This window comes from Cavia porcellus, unplaced genomic scaffold (assembly GCF_034190915.1).
Source record: "Cavia porcellus strain 051 isolate PalLab524CR breed Dunkin Hartley unplaced genomic scaffold, mCavPor4.1 scaffold_1, whole genome shotgun sequence".
Lineage (NCBI taxonomy): Eukaryota > Metazoa > Chordata > Mammalia > Rodentia > Caviidae > Cavia > Cavia porcellus.
The window spans coordinates 14,124,001-14,148,565 of record NW_026947484.1 but is presented as its reverse complement, the minus strand read 5'-3'; the positions used below and the strand labels follow the sequence as shown (position 1 = coordinate 14,148,565).

The 24,565-nt window shown below is 44.7% G+C and overlaps 1 protein-coding gene across 8 annotated transcripts; it reads right to left on the bottom strand.

Moving 5' to 3' along the window:
- Nucleotides 1-849: 849 nt before the first annotated feature.
- Nucleotides 850-23,965, bottom strand: Plcd4 (phospholipase C delta 4). Of its 8 annotated transcripts, none has more exons than XM_023562537.2 (17): nucleotides 22,167-23,964; nucleotides 19,133-19,233; nucleotides 18,840-18,998; nucleotides 16,913-17,141; nucleotides 15,659-15,788; nucleotides 14,903-15,134; nucleotides 10,398-10,599; nucleotides 9,231-9,375; nucleotides 8,436-8,588; nucleotides 5,588-5,770; nucleotides 3,465-3,618; nucleotides 3,034-3,150; nucleotides 2,676-2,848; nucleotides 2,058-2,193; nucleotides 1,588-1,737; nucleotides 1,408-1,535; nucleotides 850-1,218 (listed from the first exon to the last, which is right to left on the bottom strand). In XM_023562537.2, the coding sequence occupies exons 2-17, from the start codon at nucleotides 19,152-19,154 to the stop codon at nucleotides 1,150-1,152; spliced, it is 2,382 nt and encodes a 793-aa protein (XP_023418305.1). In that variant the 5' UTR covers nucleotides 19,155-19,233; nucleotides 22,167-23,964; the 3' UTR covers nucleotides 850-1,149. The 8 variants fall into 8 exon arrangements, with proteins under 8 accessions (XP_023418305.1, XP_023418306.1, XP_003464086.1 ...); XM_023562538.2 differs by having other exon boundaries at nucleotides 850-1,149; XM_003464038.5 differs by having other exon boundaries at nucleotides 1,408-1,512; nucleotides 22,167-23,958.
- Between the last annotated feature and the right edge of the window lie 600 nt (nucleotides 23,966-24,565).

The window sequence follows — 24,565 nt, the reverse complement described above, 5'->3', positions numbered from 1 at the left end:
CCAGGGTCCTTGTATATAAGGTCCTGATCTTATCTACTCCATCTTCCCTTTCCTTCTTACTGTATCAAGTCTTGTTTTCTTTCAGCATCTTTAAATAAGTTGTACCTAACTGCATGTGCTGTTGTGCCCAATGCTCTATAAAGCATGTTAAACAGAACTACCAGCTATGGACTTATCCAGCTCCCTGTCTTAACTTTTCCAGCTGTCGTCTTGATCTGCCCATCCCTTCCTAGATCTCTGCTCTTCCCTGTTTCTTCCAGCTTAAGTTGGAGCTAGATCTGGAAGAGACTCCAGTCTGCTTCTCTCTGACCTTGAGGCTGTCCTCACCCTTGCCTTTCTCTCTACTTCCCGGCTCCTATGCCTGTATGAGGAGAACTGCCACCCACTAAACCTCTTCCGAGAAGTTGCTTTAGTTCAGCATCAGTCCTCAGACTGGCTCAGCAACTGCACTAAGGAATGAAAGCACAATGGTAATGCGAAAGGCAGGCAACTGGGGAGGTAAATCTTCATGCGTTTTCACATATAATTCTGAGTGCCTTACTGTGTAATTGATCCTTTGACACTGGGAACACTAAAGAAAATGCTATTAATAATTATGCTTACACAGTCATAAACCAAGACTGTTCCAGGGAAACTCTCTAAGAGGGCTGTGACCACATAAACTATTGTCTCCTTTTGTTGTGCCCCTTAGAAACCTCTTCTACATCCTTCCTATGTAGTACATGCAGGAAGCACCTGGAAACCTCACTTCTCTATCTTCCCCATGCCAACAAAGTACCCAAATGTCTCCCAACCCTTGTACCTCCCCTTCTTCCCTAACAATCAATGACAGACCATACAGGAGCCAAATTTGGAGAAAAACTCTATACCAGGGGCTAAGGAGGAGCCATGCAGTGGGGACTCGGCTGTGCAGTATTCTCTGAAGAGTCGGTACAGTGTCAGGTCAGGTCTCGCCCAGCCTTTGCCTGGGGAGTTTTGATCCTTGATTTATCCTTCCCTTGGCTCTGGGCTTTGAGGAAGTTAGGATGGAAAGGATAATACAGCTGTGCGTTTCTGTACTCCAGGCCCCTCTAGGTTTCCAGCAACCATCTGCCTTCACACCAGCATTGATGGAAGAGATTAGTGATGGGTCTGAATATGAGACTGAGCCTATAGTAATGGGAAGGAGGAATTCCAGCAGAGTGCACAAAGACGAAGCGCACGAAAGATACTGAAAGGCTTGTGAAAAGAGAAGGGAAGAGAAAAAAAAGTGAAAGTCCTAGATTTGTTTGTTAAGAAGGGCAAGGTAATTTTGTGCCTGGCAGTGCCCAATCTTGAGTTTTTTACCACCTCCATTTGCTCTCTGGAACAGTTCTTCAGGTTTTTCTTGCTATCTAAACCAGCACCCATCCTTCCTGAAGTACCCACCTCAGGATTCAGTCTCTGGCTCTTCCCGGATGGAGATGTGCACAAAGATGGAAGCTGGATGGAGGCTGGTGCCATCCCTGGAGAGCAAGTGTATGTGGCGGTAACCTGGAAAGACGCAAAAGGACAGTCTTCAGGCTGTCAGAGCTGACATGTTGGCCAGGAGTCCAAGAACCATCTCACCTTGTTGCATGCAGGTCCATGGCAGAGTAAACTGGCCAATGAAGTCGTTTCGGGATTTCCAGTCATAATCCTTTACCACAAAACGCAGCATAGCAAGTTCTGGCACCAGGACCCGGAAGGACAGTGTCTGTCCCCAGTATGGATTAAAGCCTGAGGTGGGAGTAGAAAGGAGCAAAGGACCAGTCCTCATCTTCTGCAGCTGCCCATACTGAGTTGTTCTCCCTGTGTTCTCATTTCATTTAGATGGCAGTCAGTGTGTCACAGTGAAGAAACAGGCTCCAAATGTGTAAAGCGTTTTCCCAAAGTACTGGAACCTGGCTAGGGCTAGGTATCGGTGCTGTGCCACAGTGTCTCCACTGAGACACAGCAGTGAGCAGTGATGTGACCTGTACTAAATGGAGGGCAGGACAGAAGGGAGACTGTCATCAGGTTCCCACCACCTCGTTCCCCAGCAGTACCCAGTCTCTCACCGTTGTTCTCCACATAGCTGGTCTCTTGCCGGGCTGTGTCTGCAGGGATACCAAAGACCTCCACTTTGACCAGTGGATCCACAATGGACTTCTCTTTGGTGTTGTTCACCTTGGGGAGTTGCTGACCACTGATTACCTGCAACGAGGTCACTGGAACCTCAGTCCAGCCCCCACTCGGCTTTCACCCCAGGGAAAAGACACAGGACCTTGCACTATCACTTCTGGTTTACAAAACTAATCCTCCATGGGTTATGTATTTTCACACTCAACTGCAGTTTTAAGTGTACTAGAAGTTAAGAAGGTTTGGAAGTAGCCATGCAAATGGCTCTACACAGCCTCTTTCTATGTAACCAGAAATTGCAAGCAGCCCTGGGGGGTAGACAGTGGTGGTACCCCCATTTTTCAGGCAAACATGCAGGTACTGAGAGGTGAAGCAACTTATCCAATGTTACATAACTGGGACACAGATGTGAAGCTTGGCTCCAAAGCCAGACAATTAGGCTATCCTGCCCCTCCAGAATTTTCAGCCAGTTACACTCCTGTGGGGCCTTGCTGCCTCTTCCCCACTTCCATTCCAGCCACTTCCGGTTTTCCCATCACTTTCTCTTCCCATCATACCTGGATTGTTAGGATCTGAGCCTTATAAGGACTGATGGGCCTTTCGGGGTGGAAGAAAGTCTGGGCATCACGCAGGAAATCTGGCTTCAGCACATAACCACAGACACCATTCTGGCGGAAGAACCCATCACAGATGTCCATTTCAAGCCCTGCAGTCTGCATATTCATAGCCACTGAGGGTTCCAGGAGAAAAAAGGGAAAATTCACATTGGGGGCCTACCACCCCACCTTCATAGATAGAATGTCGCTCACCCTGCTACTCACTCAAGCATTCACTGGTCTTACTTCTACCGAGGAACTTATCTTCCAACAGTTCCGCTCCACCCCTGTCCCCTCCCTGTCCCTGTGGCCTGCACACCCATCTGGCAGCCTGCGTTCCAGAGCTCCTGAGGATTGTAATTGGATGAGTCTGTCCTCAGCCCACTGGGATACACTCGGCTCAACTGCCAGGTATTGTGCTGCACAAACTCATTGCCTGTAAAGAGTACGGGATGGAGATGAAAGTGGGGTGGATCCACCCACTTCCTCCGCCCCCAAGGAGCCTGCCCACACATTCACTGCTGGGACAACTGAGGCTGCTCCAGCCATCCCATCTCCCCCACTTTTCCTCTCCTGCTGTCCAGTGTCCACTGTTCTCCACTCCCCTCCCTCTGATCCTCTGAGGAGTTTCTCAGCTTCTTTACTCCTCCCTAGCTCTCTTGTTCTCTTTCTTAGAACTTACCTTCCTGCCCGTCAGGTGTGAGCCTACCCAACCCACTTCCCTCCCTGCCCTTCCACTTTGGTCCTGACCAGCCTCCTTGATAAGGTTCCTGGCCTTGCTTTCAGAGAATGATGATGTCTCATAGAAGCGGTAGTGCTCCTTCGAGTGTGAGAAGCTGTGGAATGGGACAGACTTCAAGGAGACCAGGGCAGAGAGGGCTGGACACAAGATGGGCTTGAGTTTCTGGGGGAGAAAGTAGAGAGGGAGATGGAACTGAGTCCTCAGCAGCCTGCGAAGAAGAAGCTGACAGCCACTGAACCTGAGCCTCTGCCTACTGCCTCCCCACTCCCCTCCTGCCTCACCTGCAAAGGCAAGAGAAGCAACCCAGGACCAGGATCGAGAGTAGGATGCTGGGTCCTAGTCTAACAACAGACCAGTGGACAAAACAGCAAGCACTCCACAACCTGGGGTGGGGGTGGGAAACAAGACATTCTGCACGCTGTGCTGGTGGGCTTCAGCCTGGAGGGTCTATCTGGTCACGCTTGGGGAACAAGCATTTACATTGTTGTTAAACACAGAAGCATCATCCTCCCTACTTTTTTTTCTTGGTGGTGGTTGGGAGAGCATGTAGTATTTTGTTTGATTTGGTTTAGTTTGCTTTGAGACAAGATCTCAGTATGTAGTTCAGGGTGGCCTTGAAATATGTAGACCAGGCTGGTCCCAGGCTCCCAGCAATCCTCCTGCCTTGTAGCCTGAGTGCTGGGATTATAGGCCTACTTCTCTTTTAAAACAATGTGAACAATAACCTTTGATCAAAATGTTAATGAAGGGCGGGGGATGTAGCTCAGCAGGTACCTTCCTGGCAAGTGCAAAGCCCTGGGTTCAATTTCCCAATACTGGAAAAAAAAAGAATCTCATTCTGTTTTGATCAGGGATGTAGCTCACTGGCACAGCATTTGCCTGGCAAGTCTGAGGTCATGAGTTTGATTCCCAGTGCCCCCCCCCCGATGTTCAGGAATCCAGATATGTCAAGATAAGTCACAGAATCCACACCTGTAAGAATCGCAGAGTAAAATATATTTGCATTTGTCTCCTGAGTTCCCATTTCCAGCCCTGGACACAGCAGCAGGTTAAACACCAGAGAGAACAGGGTAAGCTAGAAGGCAGCTGAGTGAGCCAAGCAAGTGCACAGGAGACAATGCACACATCACACCCCCCGACTGGAGAGGTGCAACCAAGGGCACCCCTTCTCTCTCAGCCTCCTCCTTCCCTGTGGGGGACAGACCATGCTGGCGTGGCCTTCTCAAGGGTTCAGCTTCCCTACTTCAAGCTTCTTTCCTTTTCATCTCTGGCTATTTCTGGCCCTCCTCAAACTCAGATTTCACTCTTTCCAGGAAAGAAGCTTTCTCTAGCTATGCCCTCTAAGGTCAAGGTCACAGCCATTATTTTAGTAGCCCCTGCTTAGGCAATGTCACAGTGCTACACACACACTCAGTGGGTTTCAAACTAGCCTTTAATGAGACTGAGATGGTGGCCAGGGATATAGCTCAGCAGCACAGTGCCTGCCTGGCAAGCACAAACTTGTGAATTCAATCCCTGGTATGCAAACAGTAAATAAAAAAATAGACTGACATATACAAAGTTGTATCTAGTCACCTAGGAGATCCAGGAGAGCCAAATGAAAGCTCCAATTAGAATGGTTCTACAGGGGCTGGGAATTTAGCTCAGTGGCATAAGTGCCTACCTTGCAAGCAGACAGTCGTGAGTTCGATCTCTGGTACCGATAAAAACAAAAAAGACAGGGCTGGGGATTTAGCTCAGCAGCATAAGCACCTGCCTTGCAAGCAGGTAGTTGTGAGTTCAATCCCTGGTACCGATAAAAAGGAAAAAGACAAAAAAAAAAAAAAAAGAATGGTTCTGCATTTACCTATTTTGTTTACTGATCTTTCATTAAGATTATGTTAGGAATCAAGAAGGAAAGTGAAAGAAACAAAGATTTCATGGCCCAAAGAAGTCAGAAATCCACAGCAATGTATGTGTAAACAGCAGTGTGTACAGCGATGCCATGCAAGCATTCTTATTTTATAGGAGGAAGGTTCATTTTCCTCCTGGGCCCTCTACCTTGCCTGGCTTTTGGCTCATTGCAGTCCAGCCTTCAGCTTGTGCTGCATGCTGACCAAATGCCACGGCAGGATGATGGCTCCTGCCCTACCTTCTTTTTGCCTTTAATCCGAAGGAACGGCTCCTGCTCCTGCAGCTCAGGCTCAGATTCCACCTGTGTCCCCTGCAGTGGCTCCAAGTCACACTCTGGCTCCTCCTCTTTGTCCTCCTCTTCAACGTCCGGCTCACATGTTTCTAACTTCTTCCCCTTCAGCAGGATCTTCCCTCGAAGTTGCTAGAGGATGAAAATGAAGGGACTTCATTTTCAGAGACCCTGCAGATTTCATTTCTCTCAAAGGCAAAGGAACAAGTGAGTGATCAGAAGTTCCCCAGGAAGAGATCCATTGCTTGGTACATATCCTGGGAATTCCCTTATTGTTAAGCAAATTTATAATATCTCTATCTATATGGAAAAATAATCATTATCCCTTACCTCACATGTGACATAACTAAAAACTCCTTTAAAGATTTACAGACATACAGCTGGGCATGGTGGCACATGCCCTCCACTTGGGAGGGTGAGGCAGGAGAATCGCCACAAGTTCAAGACCAGCCTGGGCTCTATAGTGAGTTTAAGGACAGCCTGCACTATATAGCAAGACCGTACCTATAAACAAATAAATAAATACATAGCCTTTAGAAAGGTGATATGAGAACTGAATTCTAAAAATAGAAAAAATTGGAGCTTTGACTACATAAAGCTTAAAAACTTCTATAAGGTAAAAGATGCTAAAAACATAAAAGCAAAAACAGACTGCAAAAAAATATTTTCCAAGACAGGAATGGTGATACCACCTGTAATCCCAGTACTCTAGGAGACTGAGATAGGAGGATCACAAATTCAAGCCCACTCTGGGCAATACAGTAACTTACCAAGACCCTGCCTCAAAATAAAAAAGGGCTAGGGATGTAGCTCAGTATGAAGACCCTGGGCTCAGTCCTCAGTACTCCCTGCAAGAGCATTAACACCTTTAACATTTGACATCACCTGAGCACCATGGTACACTCTTGCAATCCCAGCACTCAGGAGGCTGAAGCAGAGGACTTCAAGCAAGTTCAGCCCAGCTTGGGCTACATAACTAGTCTGGACCACATAGCTAGATCCTGACTTTAAAAAAAATCATGGGCTAGGGATTTAGTTCAGTGGTGTAAGTACCTGCCTGACAAGCACAAGGTCATGAGTTTGATTCCCAGTAAAAAAAAAAAAAATCAAATATCAATAAAAATAATAAACCCTAAAGAAAGTAGTATCAAATAAGCAAAAGAAGAAAACACAGTAGAGGCTTTTCTTTTGTAAAGACATAACTTTTTTTTCGATATTTGCCATTATGATTATGAATCATCTCATTCACAGAGCTGTTTCTGGTCATTCTCTTCTGTTGGTTGGAGTATAATCTGATATTTTTTCCACAGGGAAAACTGGCAATAACAATAAAAAAAAGTCAAGATGCAAACCTTTTAACTCAATAATTTTGCTTCTAGGAACCTGTTCCAAAGAAAAACTATATGAAAAAGTTGTATATACAAGTTGAAAATTACAAACAACCTAAATGTCTACCAAATGCAAACAACTGAATTTTATGACCCATAACATAAATGAGCACGGTGGTACATGGCTGTGGTGGTGCACGCCTATAATCCCAAAATTTGGGAGGCTGCAGCAAGAGGACCTCGGTGAGTACAAGGCCAGGCTAACTCATGCAGTAAGAACATGTCTCAAAAAACAAAACAATGATGATGACAATGACAACCACAACAAAAACTTATTGAGAACCTGGTGTGGTGGTACATATCTGTAATACCAGAACTAAGGAGGCTGAGGCAGGAGGATCACCATGACTTTGAGCCCAGCCTGGGCTACATAGTGAGTGCAAATTTAGCCTGAACTGCATAGCAAGATCTTGTCTCAAAAAACTGAAAAAAGGCCAGGGATATATCTCAGTGGCACAAGCACCTGCCTGGCAAGCACAAGCTCCTGAGTTTGATTCCTGATACCAAAAAATTTTTTAATTAAAAAAATGTTTAAAACTTATTGATAGGGGTTGAGTGTGTAGCTCAGTGGAATGGCATGTGTTTAGCACAAGTGAAGTTCTGGGTTCTAACCCCAGCATCAAATAGATACAGTAATATACAAACAGACACATTGATCATTTTTATGGAAGAGGTTGGGGTTATGCTGGGGGTTTCTCTATTGTTTGTATGGTCTATACCTACAACAGTTATAAACTATCATGAAAAAAATTAAGATACTTCCATTGAAAGTAAAATATACTTTTACTTGGTTGATTGAAACCTTAGAGACCAGCCAGGCGTGGTGGCTCATGCCTGTAATCCCAGCACTCTGGAGGCTGAGGCAGGAGGATTGCCTTGAGTTCAAGGACAGCCTGTACTACATGGTGAGAACTTGTTGCAAGAAAACTCCACTTTTTTTATACGATCCTCCCCATTTTTGCCTTAAAAACTTTCCTTTGGGGCTGGGGATTTAGCTCAGCAGCATAAGTGCCTGCCTTGCAAGCAGGCAGTCGTGAGTTCGATCCCTGGTACCAATAAAAACAAAAAAGACCAAAAAACCCAAAAAAACAAAAAAAAAAAACTTTCCTTTGCCTCAACCTCCTCAGCTACACTCATAATATATCATGGAACGCATATTCCTGTTGCAGTACTATTTTATTCCCAAATAAATACCATTATTCCTTTTAATTAAAAAAAAAAAGAGGCTGGGGATTTAGCTCAGTGGCTAAGCACCTGCCTTGGTCCTGCGTTCAATCCCCAGTACTGATAAAAAGAAAAAAAAAAAAAAAGAAAGAAAGAAAAGAAAAGAAAGACGGGACCAGAAGGGGCCTGGAGGAAGGAGCCATAGCAGGGGCCAGCAGAAGCCCTTGCAGAGCCTGGGTCACTACCTCCGGTGAGGGCAGCTGTGTGGGCAGCAGCCCCTCCAATGGGGCGCTCAGCAGTTGCTCCCCTAGGATCTCAGTCAGGTGCTGGGCTAGAGTCTGCTGCTGCTCCCAGCTGCAATGGTTCTCCAGGGATAGGATGAGGGGGTAGTCTGATGTCTGGTGAAAGAGAGGGGAGAAGTTGCATTCACAGTTCTAAACCCCAGAACCTCCTTCTCCTCCCAGGGCCCCCTATTTCCTCAGTTGAGTACCTTGAGTGCTAAACCCCTCCAATTCTGCTACAGGGCTCAGTGAAACTTTTGGGGTCTGGGGTCCATGCCTTGGTACTCTATTCACATCTAATAATCATTCTTGGGATTTCAAATTTCATACTGTGCCAAATCTGACCCAGGTCCCTCTGAGACCTCTGAGTTTTCAGGCCCAAAGTGGGAGGGCCATGTTGTTCCCCTAGCTATCGGTTTGCATTCCATCCTCAGATATCCATCACCAAATTCTTACTGTCCCTCAGCCCTACTCCCCACTGTCCTGCGTCCTTATCCAACCTCTCCTAGACAGTGAACAGAACTTGTTAAGTAGTAGTTACTAACCACTAGTAATTACTTCTTTGACTACTGATTACTAGTAACACACCCAAATTTACTCCTGCAATCCCTTAATACTGCCTGATGCTTTAAACAGTCTACATATATCATGCTGTTTTCAGTAAGCTTTCCTATACCCTTTTCCCCTTCTGGACCTGAGCTAGTCATCCCCTCCACTAACCGTCTCCCCTTAGTGCTGTTTCCAGCCTGGGGCCACTACCTGGAAGGCATACTGTGCTACTGCGGTGACAACATCTTTGAACGGGATGCGGGAGGTCAGGGTGTGTCCATGGTAAACGATGGGTTCCCCATTAGGTCCATCCCAAACATCCACCTCCACGCAGCGGCACCCCCGCTTCAGGGCCCTGTAAGAACAGCAACAGCCCAGAGGTAGGGGAGGTCAAGGTATGATCGTCCCCCTAAGGACCTCTCTGCACTCTGGAAAGGACAATGCTCACCACCACTCATCCACCCAAACCCCTACAAGCTGCATCTCCATGGAGATGTCTCTTTCTACTAACATCTGGCTGCAGATCACACTGATCTCCACCCATAGCCCACCCAACTTCCAATCCTCCTAAGCAATACACTACCTTGTGATACTTTTGATGTTTTGGTTGTATGTTCCTACACCAAACCTGGGATGTCAAACTCTGGGTGAATGCACACTTCGCCCCCAAGGGAGATTGAACCCAGAGCCTCACACATGCTGAGATTGTATTCTACCACTGGGTACACTCCCAGCCCCTTATTTTCTCAACTAGACATCATAAAGTAGAAATGTGGACGTTTCACTTATCTTTGAATGGAAGCTCCACTCATTTTTTTGTTCCCTTAAAACTACTAGTTCAGTTGCTAGCACTTACAAAGCTCTCTTGACTATTCTATCTAATTCATGGGGGTTAATCATAATAAAAGCAGCCTTCATGTATTAGCTACTGACACACACACTAACTCAGTCAGTGTTTACAACCCTGAGAGGAAGACATTTGTTATCCTCGTTTCAGAGACAGGGAACAAGGCATAAAGAGGTTCATTACTTAGCCCCAGAGCACCTACTGAGGGAGACAGCATTTGACCCCAGATAGTCTGACTCCAGAATCCATGTTTCTCATCCTTTGTTCTACTGCCTTCCTTTAATGTGCAGTTTATTCATTCAAAATAAATCTGCGAAGGCCCGTGAGTTTGGGGAGTTTGTGAAAGAGTGGTTCCGTTTCCCCAGAGAGGTTCATCACTCTTCTCCCACCAGTCTTCAGTGTGTTCTCCAAGTACCTCATATGTGCAGGCTCAGCCTCTAATCCATACGATGCCCATCAGCCACAGCCTCCCCTCATTCCCCCACATACAGCCCCTGCCATGAGCCGGATCTCTCCTCTGCCCGGCGCACCGTATGTATCCCTCGACGCTGCTCTGGCCACACAGCTGGTCCCCCACTAGGTAGGTGTTGTGAGAGGAGTTAATGAAGTAGTGACTCAGAGGCTGAGTCATGTCCTGGTAGACAGGGAGGCAGACCGGGTTGAAGATGTCCCCATCCTTCGAGCAGAGGTAGCTGAGGAAGCCGTCCATGCTCAGCACATGTCGCAGTTTGCCTAGAGCGGGGAGTGGGAAGCACCAGGGTGAGAAGCCCACCTTCCACCCCAGGCCCTCTAGGGTCCTACCTTTCAGATGGTTCCCATTCTCAGCCACTAGGTCGCAATATTTCCCACCAGTGCCTGTCGTTTCCACCGTGCCCACCCTCGGACACTGTTAAAGGGACCCTGGAGCTCACTTGTCCACAGCTGTCCAACAGGACTTTCTACCTGGATGGAAATGTTCTATGCTGCAGTGTTGAATATGGCAGTCTCTAACCACTTGTAGCTATGAGCACTTGAAATGTGACTGGTATGACTGAGGGACTGCATTTTAAGTGCCACTTTATTTATTTATTTATTTATTTATTTGAGATGGGGTCTTGCTATGCAGTTCAGGCTAGCCTTAAGCTCACTTTGTAGCCTAGGTTGGTCTCGAACTCACAATGATCCTCCCACCTCAGCCTCCCGAATGCTGGGATTACAGGCATGAGCCACCATGCCTGGCTCTCTGCGGTATTGGGGATTGAACTCACAACTTCACGCTTGCCAGGCAGGCGCTTATGCCACTGAGCTAAATCCCTGGCCCAAGTGCCACTTGATTTTAATTAATTTAAATTTAAATTGTCACAGGAAGCCGAGTTACCATAACAGATCCGGCAGTAGCCGGTGCAAAAGTCTAATTCTATAGCTGGTAACTGAAGTCTAGAGAGATTCAAAATCAGAGAGACTCATTAATGACATGGCCAAGAGGCCTGTGTTTTCTTTCTTGGGCTGTACAGCAGTGTGACATAGGTCCTGAAGATCTTTTCCTACCATCAATACTCCCCTGTAGTATGTTGGGGAGCACAGTCAGTATCTCCTTAGACTACACTTTTGAAAAAAGGGACCATTACTCTTCTCTTACAGTTGGATCTAAAATGGCCCCCAGAAGTCTGATGTATTCAGTAGCAGGGATTTTAAGGTGATTGGTCATGGGGTACTGATGAATTTATAGCTAAATGTGCCATTAGGAGGTGAGGGTCTGTTGGCAAAGAAGATTCAATGGTGCATGGCATAGAAAGGTATATTCTTGTCTCTGGCTTCTCCCTCCTCACCTTCTGCTTCCTGGCTGCCATGGGTTGAGTGTCTTTCCTCTACTACATCATTTTTGCCTTGGAGCCAGTCAAATATGGACCCAACCCATGTCAAACCATGAGACAAATAAATGTCTCCTCCCTTAAGTTGTGGGTATTGGGTATTTTGTTCTAGTGATAAGAAAGTGATTAATACACTCTCCTTAGCCCCTGTGCTTCTCACGGTTGGTTTCATATACTAATAACAATAATTAAGTACCTGCTCCATGTCAAAGATATGATATGCAACACCTCACTTAATGTTCTCACTAACACAATTTGCCATAAGAAGTTAGATAACTTGCCCCAGGGCACATAATTAGTAGGTAATTCTCAAATAAGAAGCTCACTGATTCTCAAATGTAAGGAGACAGATCACCAAGAGATGTGGAGAATAAATCTCATCTCAGTCTGTTTTACAAACTGGGTACCTAATTTATTAAAAATAGATTTCTTACAGTTCTGGAAATCCAAGCTTGAGGGCCCTGCATGTGGTAAGGATCTTGCCGTGTCATTCCATAGCAGATGATAGAAGGACAAGAGAACACTTACAAAGGGGACCAAATTTATCTTTTTATCAGGTGCCCACAGCCTTAATAACTAACCCACTGCCGTAACAGCAGAGCCCTCAGGACTTAATCAACTCTCAGAGGTTCCACCTCTCAACCCTTTATGTTGGAGAGGGACATGGTGTCACATTCCCGTAATCACACCATTTCGGAGGCTGAGGCAGGAGGCCAGCCTGGGCTACATAGTGAGTTGAAGGACTGCCTGAATACAGAGACCCTCTCTTGAAAAAACTGAACTGTCAACACTTTTGTGTTGAGAGATTAAATTCCCAATACACGCAGTCCGGGCGACATATTCAAGCCATAACAAATGTAATTGGTGTGTACTGGATCTCAAACTGGGGACAGCAGCTCTTAACCCTCTAACATACTCCTTCAGTTTCGTCTTCTGACATGATTGCTTTAGAGCCCCATTCTTCTTCCAACACCCTCACAAACCCAAGGCCTTGCACATGCTAGCCAAGTGTTCTGCCTCTGTGCTGCAACCATAGCCACTAGTACTTCCTGTTTGACTCAGTTTCACAAGGGCCTTGTTTGACCGAGGTGCTACTGTCTCTCTGGTGCCCAGGACAGATGACATATTGTACTTACTCAATAAGCATTAGCTGAAGTACTGAATGAATGAATGCATGAATGAAATGGAGTAGGAGTTGAGTCTCAAGAAACCTGGATCACTTGCCCAGCTATCAATCATTCCATGTTATCTTTATTTTCAAGAGCAGTATTAGTTAAGAGATGGCTTGAAGAGATGGTTTGAATTCCAATTCTTCCCTCATTAGCTGTCTTTGGGCAAGTTCTTCACTCTTTCTCAAACTCAATATTTCTATTTTACACAATTAAGTAAGAAAATCCTTTTTTTTTTTAAGGAAGGGTTTCTTTTGAGATAGAATCTTCCTAAGTGATTAGGCTGCCTTTGAATTTACCTAGGAGCCCAAGCTGGCCTCAGATTTGCTACAATCCTTCCGCCTCAGCTTCCCAAATGCTGAGATTACAGATATGTGCCACCACACCTGGCTAAGAGAACCATTTTAATAGGTGATTGGAAAGATTTAAAAACAAAAAAAATATATAGAGAGGTATTAATGCATGACGATATACTTAAAGGGGCTCAATAAAGATTATTGCTGGGGCTGGTCCGAGTACAGTGGTGTTTACAACTAATTGATCACAACCAGTTACAGATTTCTTTGTTCCTTCTCCACTCCCACTGCTTCACTTGACTAGCCTTAAAAAAAAAAAAAAAAGATTATTGCTGTTCATCTGAGTCATCAGTTACTAAATTTAAGTATTCTTGCTTTTGGGGGGGGCGGGTGGTACCAGGGATCAAACTCACGACCTTGCACTTTCCTGGCAGGCACTTATGCCACTGAGCTAAATTCTCAGCCTGCCTTAAGTTTTTAAAAACACAAAATATTTAGTTCTATTAAATGGATTTCCACAAATTGTTAAGATATAAATGTTTAAGACTGCTTTCTTTATAAAGTAGCTAAGAGTTAAAATTCTTTTTTTTTTTTTTTTTTTTTTTTTATCGGTACCAGGGATCAAACTCACGTCTTGCTTGCAAGGAAGGTTCTTATGCCGCTGAGCTAAATCCCCAGCCCAAGAGTTAAAATTCTAATGTATGATCCTATTATACACAGAAAGAGGGACTGTGGCTGTAGCTCCATGGTAGAGCACTTCCCTAGTATGTACAGGATCCTGGGTTTGAGTTACAGTACTTGAAAAAAATTTTTTAAAAAGGGAGGTGTCCCGGGGGTGGGGCACCTTGGACCCTTGAGACTCCTCAACAAAACTCTCTCCAGCTGAGAAAACAGATGCCTATTACATAACTGTTTGGTATAACTAAAAGGTTAGATAGTTTTCTATGTTAAAAAACCATAAAGTTTTATTAAGATATTAAGATGCTGTTGGTTAAACAATTAAAAATGTTATACCTGTTGATTTACAAGGTTATAATGAGAACTAAATTCTGCAAAGAATGTAAAAGCGTTTTGTAAGTAATTTACTATTAATGTAAATTTTCTCATATTCTGAAGTGAGCAGAAGGATGGAAACAAGTCTACAAAAGAACCAGAGTGAAAGAAAATATGAAGACTGAGAAGACATATTTTTGCTGCACTTGTTAAATGCTAGGTAATTGCCTTCACCATTTCCTCAGCCCAGCAGTGAAGATTTCTGGTCCAGGGGCTTAGAGACTCAGGAACCACTTGGAGAATTGGAAAAATCCCAGGAAAGGGCAGAGAGGCAACATTTAAAAGCATAGCAAGCAGGAACTATGACAGGGAACCAGAGGAAAATGGATCATTTCCACTAGAGAAGAGGACCGTGGATATTCTGTTCCTGCTCAAGACAAAGCTGACAGCAGGAAAACTCCCCAAAGGTAAAGTCTATGATCCAGGAGTATAATAAACGAGAGGGTACTACCAGGGTCCTCAAGACCCCTGTCTTGTATGGGCAGGGAATGACTGCTCTCCTGGAGGAGTGGCTAAACGAGATGAGTGTGCAAAGGGCAAGCGCAGGGGTGGATTCAGCCTCCCCCAGCACAGGAGTTGGGTAGAAGATTGCTTCTCTCTGGGAATTTTACACTATGGCCCCTGCCATGTTCACCATGTTCAGTGCCTCCCCACCAGCTTCCCTTACCACTGTCTGAAGGCTCACAGCGGTTAATGAATTCCAGAGCACAGCCAGGAGCATAATCTTTTTCTTTCTGCTCTCCCTGAAGGAAATCCACAAATTCCAGGAGAGTCAGCTTCTTCCCATCAGCCGAAAAGTTTTCAAACAGTTTTCGTATTTCTTTACGCTTAGTTAGTGACTTATAGAAGTGTACAAACTCCTCTCTTTCTAGCGTCCCAGTCTGGGAGATGTCTGCTGCCTACAAGAGGTTAGGAGAGAATAGCTGGATGCTTTAATGGGAAATTTTATGACTTTCACCTGCTCTAAAAGGGTGATCTTGTTGACAGATTCAAATACGCTTCCATAAAACCCCCATAGAACTCCTGACATTTCATGTTCATAGATGAAGCCACTTCCAGTAGGTTAAAAGCAAAGTTTCTGCCATATCATTTGCTACCAAAGAAAATTTTGTACCTCATAAAGGTCCCTAAAAGATCAAAACGTACTTTCTCGTCTTTATTAACACTGCTGTGGGGGTTTTGTACTATATACCTGTAAAATCCTGATTAGGAACAGAAAGCTCCTTGAGGTCCAATGTAACAACATATTGCTATTTATTTTTCATAGATTTACGATTCATCTTTCTAACAAGACTGAATAGCAAGAATCATTCCCCATATTTCCTATTTCACCTGTAACAGTGCTAGAAGATACAGCAGGGATTCAACAACTGAATGTTCCTGATAAAGGTCAAAGGCCTTCTGGCTTCCCCAGTAGACTCACCTGGAAAAGATGGAAAGCATATTCGTGGTCCATCTCCATATTCATTAGATGCAGCAGCCGCTGAATTTCTGTGAAGCTCATCCGACCATCCTGGTTTTTGTCTCCACGCTGAAACCAGTCCTTCAGCCACCCAGCTCAAGTTAAGGCAAAAGCACCATGTGCATATGTGTGCTGTGTTCATTCATTCATATCTCTCCCCTCCCAGTCTAGTCTCTCTCCCATGTCAATCTGTCCTCCACAAAACTTCCAGAACGATTTCACCCAAGCACCAATCTATCTTGTCTCTGCATGGCCCAGGCACAAGCAGACCTCCTTGCAACAGACCTCCCTGCTGTCTGCAGAAAGCACCTGATATCCTAGATTTCCTAACCACAGAAGTTAAACTCTTCACTCTGCAAGGTGGTGCAACTCAGCATTCTTGTTTCTCTTATCCCTGCTTTCTGACATCCCACTCTCTGCTGGTCTTCAGTCTCCTGTCTCTAGACTTTATTTTTCCTCTCTTCATGTTCAGATACTACTTGATGCTAAGACCAGCTCTCATGCTATTTCTTCCCTGAAGCTTTCTCAGAACACTTGATGAATTATCTTTCTTTGAATATATACAAATAATCTAAGTATCATAACATCCTTTGGTACTTAGATCACACAATTCAATTACATCCTCTCCACTAGGGCAATTTTTGTGTTTAATTAATCTTTGTAAAACTTGGCATATTGCTTGATACAACTTGCTTTGTTGGTGATGAATGAATGAAGAAATGAATGAGTGAATGAATGAAGTGGCATACAATTCAGGAATCCTGAGGTACTATATCACAGGAGTTGCTTTCCTGTCTCTGTGGTGGTTAATACTATCAGGATTTTCTGTTCAGCATTGGGCCAGGGATCTAGCTCAGTGGCATAATTGCCTGCTTGGCAAGTGCAAGATCGTGAGTTTGATCCCCAGTACCAAAAAAAAAAAAAAAAAAAAAAAAAAGTTCAGCTTCTGTTCAGCACTCAGGAACACTGGTGTGTTTGCTCCTGAGCCTCTCACTTCCCCCTGTCTGCAATCCTAGGGATCTGATTCATGCCCACGCGCTGCCTGGCTGTATCTTTGCCCTCCCTAGCATCCAGGCAGCCTGCGGTGCCTCTACCCACACAGCATCTGGACCCTGGGCCTCCCTGTCCCTGTACTCTTTTCCCATCTTCCCTAGTGCTGCAGCATCTGGCTCCTTAAGTCACTCAGTCCCCACCCTGCCTCCATCTCGTTGATACTGGTCCAGCCACTCCTGTTGGTCCATGCTGGTAACAAGGTCCACCAACAGCTGGAGTCCTTGCATCCAGGTTTGGGCCTCCTCAACACTGTTAGCCACTAGGTCCAGGTTGGAGCGCCGACCATGGAAGACAACAGTGAAGCCCTGCTCCAGTGGGAACTCCTCTGCCAGACTGCGCAGCAGCTCAGAATCATGGCCCTTCCGCACCATCTCCACATCAGAGATTGAGACTGCCCGAGAAGAAGCAGGTGAGAAGATTAAGGAAGGGAACCGAAAAAATTGCAGGGTTAAGAAGCAATGGCCAGGGGCTGGGGCTGGGGATTTAGCTCAGCGGCATAAGTGCCTGCTGTGCAAGCAGGTGGTCGTGAGTTCGATCCCCGTACCGATAAAAAGGAAAAAGACACAAAAAAAAAAAAAAAAAAAAAAGAAGCAATGGTCAGCCCCTGCTTCTTCATGAAGACACACAGAGATGGAACCCTAAACTCGACAGGCTGAGTGCTAAAAGGCATCGGTGCATGGAGATGCAGAGTCCTCGAGTTTAGTCCCTGGCAGGGGATCTGTGCTGCAAGGGCTTAGATTGTGGCTTCCAGCCACCAGCTGGCAGTGTGACAACAAAACAAAAGAACGTAATCCCCCAGTGTTTTTGTTTTAGGTAATGGATGGTCCCCTTCCAGAGCTAGTCTCAATGGTGATCACAAACGAAATGGTAGAGATGACAAATTGAAACACATTTGAATGGTAGAAGCAAGTACAACAAAGCAGTATATGCTTGAATTCAGGTTTGAGGGTTTTCTCTTTCCAGCAGGGAGCCAGAGAAATTCTATTCCTTACCTCTGCTGGGAATGGGTTGAAAATTGTGACCTCTGAGTATGAGTGTAACACAGACTCTAAGGTTCTGCTATCTGTGGTCAGATTTTAATTTTAATTCAGTTTTGTTTTGTTTTTGTTGCTTTTTTGAGACAGGGTCTCACTAGGTAGTCAAGGCTGGCCTCAAACTCATGGTGATCCTGCTGCTTTGGCCTCTCAAGGGCTTGGGATTCCAGGCATGCACCACCATGCACACTGGGCTATCAGAGGTTTAGAGGTATTCTAGTTTAGCCAACAGAATCCACACTCTTCTGATGTATTTTTAAATGGCTAACATTGCTTAATCAGATTCTGTTTTAGGTGTCTTATACATATTTCATTGAATCTGTAGCCAGGTACTGTCTAATCTGATCCTAGAGCAAGAAAGTGGCAGACCCAGAGCTGTAATCTGGCAGATGGATGTCTCAGATCATGGTCTTCATTTCTTTCTTTTTTGTGTATTTGTTTGTTTATGGTCGTATAATAACAACAGCAACAACAGTAAGATTTAACCAGTGAGCCAGGAGTTGTGGCCAACACTTGCAATCCCAGCACTCTGGGAGTCTGAGGTGAAGCCCAGTCTGGGTGACTTAGTGAGACCCTCTCTCCAAAAACATTTTAAAAGGGTGGGGGCAGGGCAAGGCATGGAGCATGTTGACACCTGCCTATAATACCAGTACTCAGGAGGCTGAGGCAGGAGAATCACTGGGACTGGAGGCCAGCCTGAATTAAATAGCAAGACCTGTCTCTGAAACCAAAAGCAGACAAAAAAGAATTGGGGATATAGCTAAGGATCCAATTTACTCTCCAGTAATATAAACACGTACATATAATACATATATTTTTTTCTATGACTTGAGCCTTACCATGTGCCAGCATGCCTCTAAATTCCTTTTATGGAAAAATTAATTTAATCCTCACAACAGCCTTACAAAGGCAAGTACTGGTTATAATCTGTACTGGCTCAGGCCACAAAGAGCATGGGATCAGTGGGATCGTGGTTCCTCCTCTGCCCTTAGGCTGCCAAGGTTCCTTGGGACCTGTCCACCCACATGCCCACCCCAGCTATCCAGGTCACTTACAGCTGGGCTTCTCATTGCCCCCGGCCTGCCGTGCATGCCAGACTGTCATGCCGTCTTTCTGAAGTCTGAAGTATCTTAGCTTCTTCCAACTTTTGGACCTCACCTTGCGCATCAGCATGCCTTCTTGCATCTGCAGCAGGTCCTGATCAGTGGTCAACCCTGTGCCAGGAAAACCAGGGACTAGAGAGGAAGTAGGTAAGGTAGAGGGCCTAGGAGGAGCTCTGGAATACAGGCCCAGCCCACTTCCCTTCCCAGGCTGCCCTGAACCCTTCTTCCTCCACAGGGGCACTCACGGTCTTGTATTACTGATGCCATCGTCCTCTGCTCCACTAGCTAGTCCCAGAGTCACCAAAAGGAATAAGGAGAGCAAAGGGCTTGTATGAACCCTGGAGATCTAGGGAGTAAGAGAAAGGGGCTAGCATTTCTTAGTCTACACAATCTGTAGCTATTTCTACTTTTGAGTTTGTGAATCTGAAGTTTAGGGAGGCTAAGATAGTTGCCTCAAATAACACAAGGATTAGAATTTAAACGCAGATATGTCTGACCCCAAAGCCTCTGCTGTTTCCCATGGCTAAACCAGGCCATCTGCCAAATTTCCTCTTGCTACCAATTTCCCTACAATCCACTAGGCAGCCTGTTCAATCCACACAGTTCACTCCTCAGCTCTTTATTGGGAACTACCATCTTGCTGGCCAGCCCTTTTCAGAGTGCAAAATCTCTCCACACCCTAGCTTTCTCTTCTCTGGGTGGAATCATCCCAGCATTCCTCTTCTGGGACCTTGTTCTTGTGCCCTTGTGGATTATCTTGAAGAGACAGGGAAGCCTGAAGGGTTGGGCAAGAGTATTTGGGTCTCTTCTAGAACACTTAGTTATATTCTTCTATGTTCACATGATAAAGCATATTTTCTATTCCTTTTCTTCTCTTCTTCCTCTTATGTGGTGCTAAGGATCAAACCCAGGGCCTCATGGGCTGCTGGGAATTTAGCTCAGTGGCATAAGTGCCTTCCTTGCAAGTGCGTGGTCATGAGTTTGATCTTTGGTACCGATAAAAAACAAAAAAACCCAGGGCCTCACCCATGCTAAGAGTACTCTATCACCAAGCTAGATCTCCAGTCTTAAATGTTTTTCACAAGGGCTAGGGATTTAGCTCAGCGGCATAAGTGCCTGCCTTGTAAGCAGACAGTTGTGGGTTTGATCCCTGGTACTGATAAAAAGGAAAAAGACAAAAAAAAAAAAATTAAAAAAAAATTTTTTTTCATAACAGTTATTCTCACAGGTTTGTTTGTGTGGATTGAACCCAAGGCCTTTGCACTCAGCTACATTCCCAGACCTTTTTTACTTTTTTGAGACATGGTCTTGCTAACTTGCATCTTTCTTAGTCTCCTAGAGTGCTAGGATTACAGGCGTACACCACCACAACTGATTTATTTTCACAGTTTTTAATGGACCAAAAATGTTACTCAAAGCTGGGCATGGTATTGCCATCTGTAATCCCAGCACTCTGGAAGACTGAGGCAGGAGAATCACAAGTTCGAGTCCCATTTGGGCAACTTAGTAAGATCCTATCTTAAAATAAAAAATAAAAAATAGGATGCAGCTCAGTGCAAAGGCCTCCCAAAACCAGAAAAATTAAAAGTTACACAAATCTCAGAACTGCATTTGCAAGTTTGCTTACTAAAAAAGGATATCTCCTTTAAAATATATGCTGTCCAGTGTAGAAGCTGGTTAAACGTTCTTGCCTCTAACAGCAAACTTTCCTTAAAGAGAACTACAAGATTTAATACGTGGTCACTTTGATTCCAGTTTTGCCTAGTTAGTGGACAGAAATTTTGACCACATCATGTTGAAACTAACAAAACTCATGAAACATAAAACTCATAAGAAGGAACAAAATATTTGGGAGTAGGGGCACTGGCAAGGGCACAGGGGATGAAAACTGACAGTAAGTGTTTGGTTCTGAAATATTCATTCCCAGACATACAGAGATCTTCAGGGTATAGCTACCCCTAATACAGATGTCAAAATAGATACGTAAATTAGGAATTAGCCTGTGTGGCCACAGAGCAAGATTTGTCTTTGAACTTTTAAGTGGCTTCACATCATCTAGCATTGGACTTTGCTAGTGTCACCACTCATGCCAGTGGCATTCCGGTAGAACTCAAGAAGTCTCCTTTCTCTCCAAAGAACAGGAAGGAAGAAAATCATTTTGTTTGCTACCTTGCTTACCCTGATTTGTGTAAAGGGGACGAATGGCTCTGTTCACAGGTAATAGCACTCAATATAAAGAGTTTGAAGGTTCTTTTATAGCACATTTAATCTAAAGGTTCATGGCCAAAAAATGTTTTTTTTTTTTTTTTGGTCTTTTTCATCAGTTCCAGGGATCGAACTCACGACTGCCTGCTTGCAAGGCAGGCGCTTATGCCACTGAGCTAAATCCCCAGCCCCTAAAAAATGTTTTTTAAAGAGTACCTTAAAACAGAGATTCCTTCACCCCACCATAAAATCTATCCAGTCAAAACTTCCAAGTATAGGGTTCAAGAATATTTAACAAACATACCTGGTACAGGTGAATCTGGGAAACACTAAACTCTCTCTTTACAGATCAATATATTGTGATGTAAAGTCCCATAGAACAGCACTGGGTACACCAAATTACCCTGGATTGTTAAGCAGGAGAACAAGGCACAAGACTGGAACTCTGGTCCACTTCAAGGATGTCTCATAATTCTCCCAGTGACGAGGAGTTCCTGACTTTCCAAGGTCCTAGGGGACCATTTGGTAACCCTCAACCATCTGTTAATGAATCTATGTTAAACCCTGTCTACTCCAATTCTTTCTCTTCCCTCACCTCTGATGAGTGGCGAGGGTTAGCACTCCTGATCCTGGACAGCTAAGAGACATCTTTAAAGGGGTGAAACCAGATGTGGTCATTCTAGCACTCAGGAAGGCTGAGGCAGGAGGATCACAAATTCAAGCCCAGCCTGGGCAATTTAGAGTCGTAGACACTATCTCAAAAAATTAAATTACTACATAAATAAATAAATAAAAAGGACTGGGAATGTAGCTCAGTGTGAAGTCACTGGTTCAATTCCCAGGACCAAAAAAACAATTCAAACAAACAATGGGTGATTGACCCAAATGGGAGGAAAATTAACAGTGAAGAGGGGACCAGAGGGAACCAGGAGTCCAGCTGAGCTGTTTGGGTGTGGAAAGGAGTCCAGGAAGCAATCTGAGAAGTGTAGGTAAACACTTGAGGACAGAATTAGGGACTCTGGGCAGGTCACAGCAGAGCAGAGAGGAGGCTGGCCGCAGCTGCCAGGCCCTTACCGTGGTAGGCAGGATAGCAGTCCCGTGTCTGCAAGTTAGGCTTCCAAGCTTTGCGATGCTCTCCACTGTGGGCTAAGGAAGCCCAGCATGGCTCTTTTCTCTTCTCCTTTGCACTTGCCTGCTTCCTCCCTTTTTCTTCTGCAGTTCGCTGCTATTACGGGCAGGGTTACAGGCAGAGGGAAGGAGTGGGGTGGGGAGAGGTTTAAGCTCTTTCCTTAGTCCAGCCCAGTCAGCTCTTAAAGGCCCAGGACACTGGTCCACGTGAGTAGTGGTGGTTGGGTGGGAGGAGGGGATTAAAGCGTAGGGATTGACTGGCAATCAATCTCCAGGGCGAAGCCTGGCTGCCCTGTATCTTGATGTCCACCCTCCCCCACATCCCCAAATGACCCAAATTCTGCAGTAGCTCTCAAAGTGAAACTCAAGGAGTGTCTGATCTGCAGAGCTCCATGAATCACTGCTTTTCATTCTGGTGGGTCTCTGCATGTCATTCGGCTGGTTTTGTCCTCATTTCACTGGGTTGCTTCCCAGTGTCTGTTTCAGCATGCTGTGTGTGTCTGCGTCTTGCCTTGCAAGGTGCTCAGTGGCACAGCAAAGGAAGAAAGAAGTAGGATGGGAAAGGAGGAAGATAAGGGGAAAGGAAAGAGAGTAATGATCAAGTGTCAAGGGTCAGATCAGTATGAACATTGAAAGCACTTGCTCAATATTGATGAACACACACACAAATGTGAAACAATTCATTTCCCTCCCCTTTACATTCATTCATTCCTTCTACAAGCATGTGTTAATGCCAGGACATATATGTATGTTTACAGAGGCAGGGAGATGAAGTACGCTCATGGTGTGTAAAGAATACAGAGTGGAGTAAGGACAGACTGGCCAGATACTCATTAGGTAAGGAAAATAATGGGCTACTTATAAGGGTGATGGGGCTGGGAATTTAGCTCAGCAGCATAAGCGCCTGCCTTGCAAGCAGGCAGTCGTGAGTTCGATCCCTGGTACTGATAAAAATGAAAAAGAGGAGGAAAAAAAAAGGGTGACGGACTAGGCAGGGAGAACAGAAACAAAGATTGAGGAAAGGGGGTCACATTAGGAGAGGAAGAAGGGATTATAAAGGGTTTACTGTATCATGATCCATACTTCACAATGAGAAACTGAGGCGCAGGGAAGTTTAGATGAGGACCTGGATTCGCGTGTATACATAGCAGACAGCCTTCCTCCTGAACCTTCCCATCTCTCTGCAAGCTAGATTGGCTTTTGCTCTGCTTTGAGAAGGCTGTGTGGCATGGCTGTTTCTGAACCAGGGGATGACAGGCAGTTGAGGCACAAGACACATCCCTATGCTCGAACTTCTGTGGAATCCTCAGAATCCATTTCAGTAAGGTATATCTTAACCATAGACATAGAGGGGGCCAGCTGTGTAAAATGGGATGTTAAATGTGCTAAGATCTGGCTGGTTCGTGTGGTTTCCCCAAACATTCCTCAACTGCCTAATATTCTACCATTAGTAGCTAGTCATAGCTAAATTTTTTTTCCCTTAAAACAAAATCCTACTAGATGATGACCATAATAAGATAAGGAAGAATTGTCACAAGATCTGTTTTTAGTCCTGAGGGCTAACAGCGTTCTTTACTACATAATAACTTACTAAGCTACATATTTATTACTATAGTTTTCTGTATCTGTTTATTGTACAATGAAAGGATTTAAAGGTTTTTTTTTTTTGGTATCAGGAATCAAACTCAGGACCTTGCACTCACCAGGCAGACACATATGCCATTAAGCTGTATGCCCAGCCCTAGGATTTAAAATTCCTGAATTAGAAGTTTTTTTGGCAATTATATATATATATATATATATATATATATATATATATTTTTTTTTTTTTTAATTGCACCTCACTTTGTAGTGCAGGGTGATCTTGAATTCACTACATCTCAGGCTGACCATAAACCTGCTGTAGTCTTGCTGCCTCATCCTTCTGAATGTCCACATGCTGGGATTATAGGCATGTACCATGTCCAGCGTTAATGGTTTTAAAAGTTTTTATCTAGATTAATCAGACTCTTTTACTGGAAGAAGGATTTTTTTTGGTGTGTGTGGGGGGGAGTAGGGTTTTGGTTGCTGCTATTGTTGTCTTTTGTGTATTGAGACAGGGTCTCACTATGCAATTCAGACTGGTTTGAACTCATGGTCATTCTGTCTCATAGGTACTGGGGTTATACCACGCTCAGCTACTGAGAGCAGATTTTATAAAATGTATAAAGGGAGGGGAACCATTAAAAAGTGGACATTCATTGGGAAAAGGAATAGGGGAAGCATCAAAATGTAAAGGGCGATTCCACATTTCACTTAATAGCAGTATGGTTGTGTGCTTGTCTAGCTCTCCCATCTCTACCTGC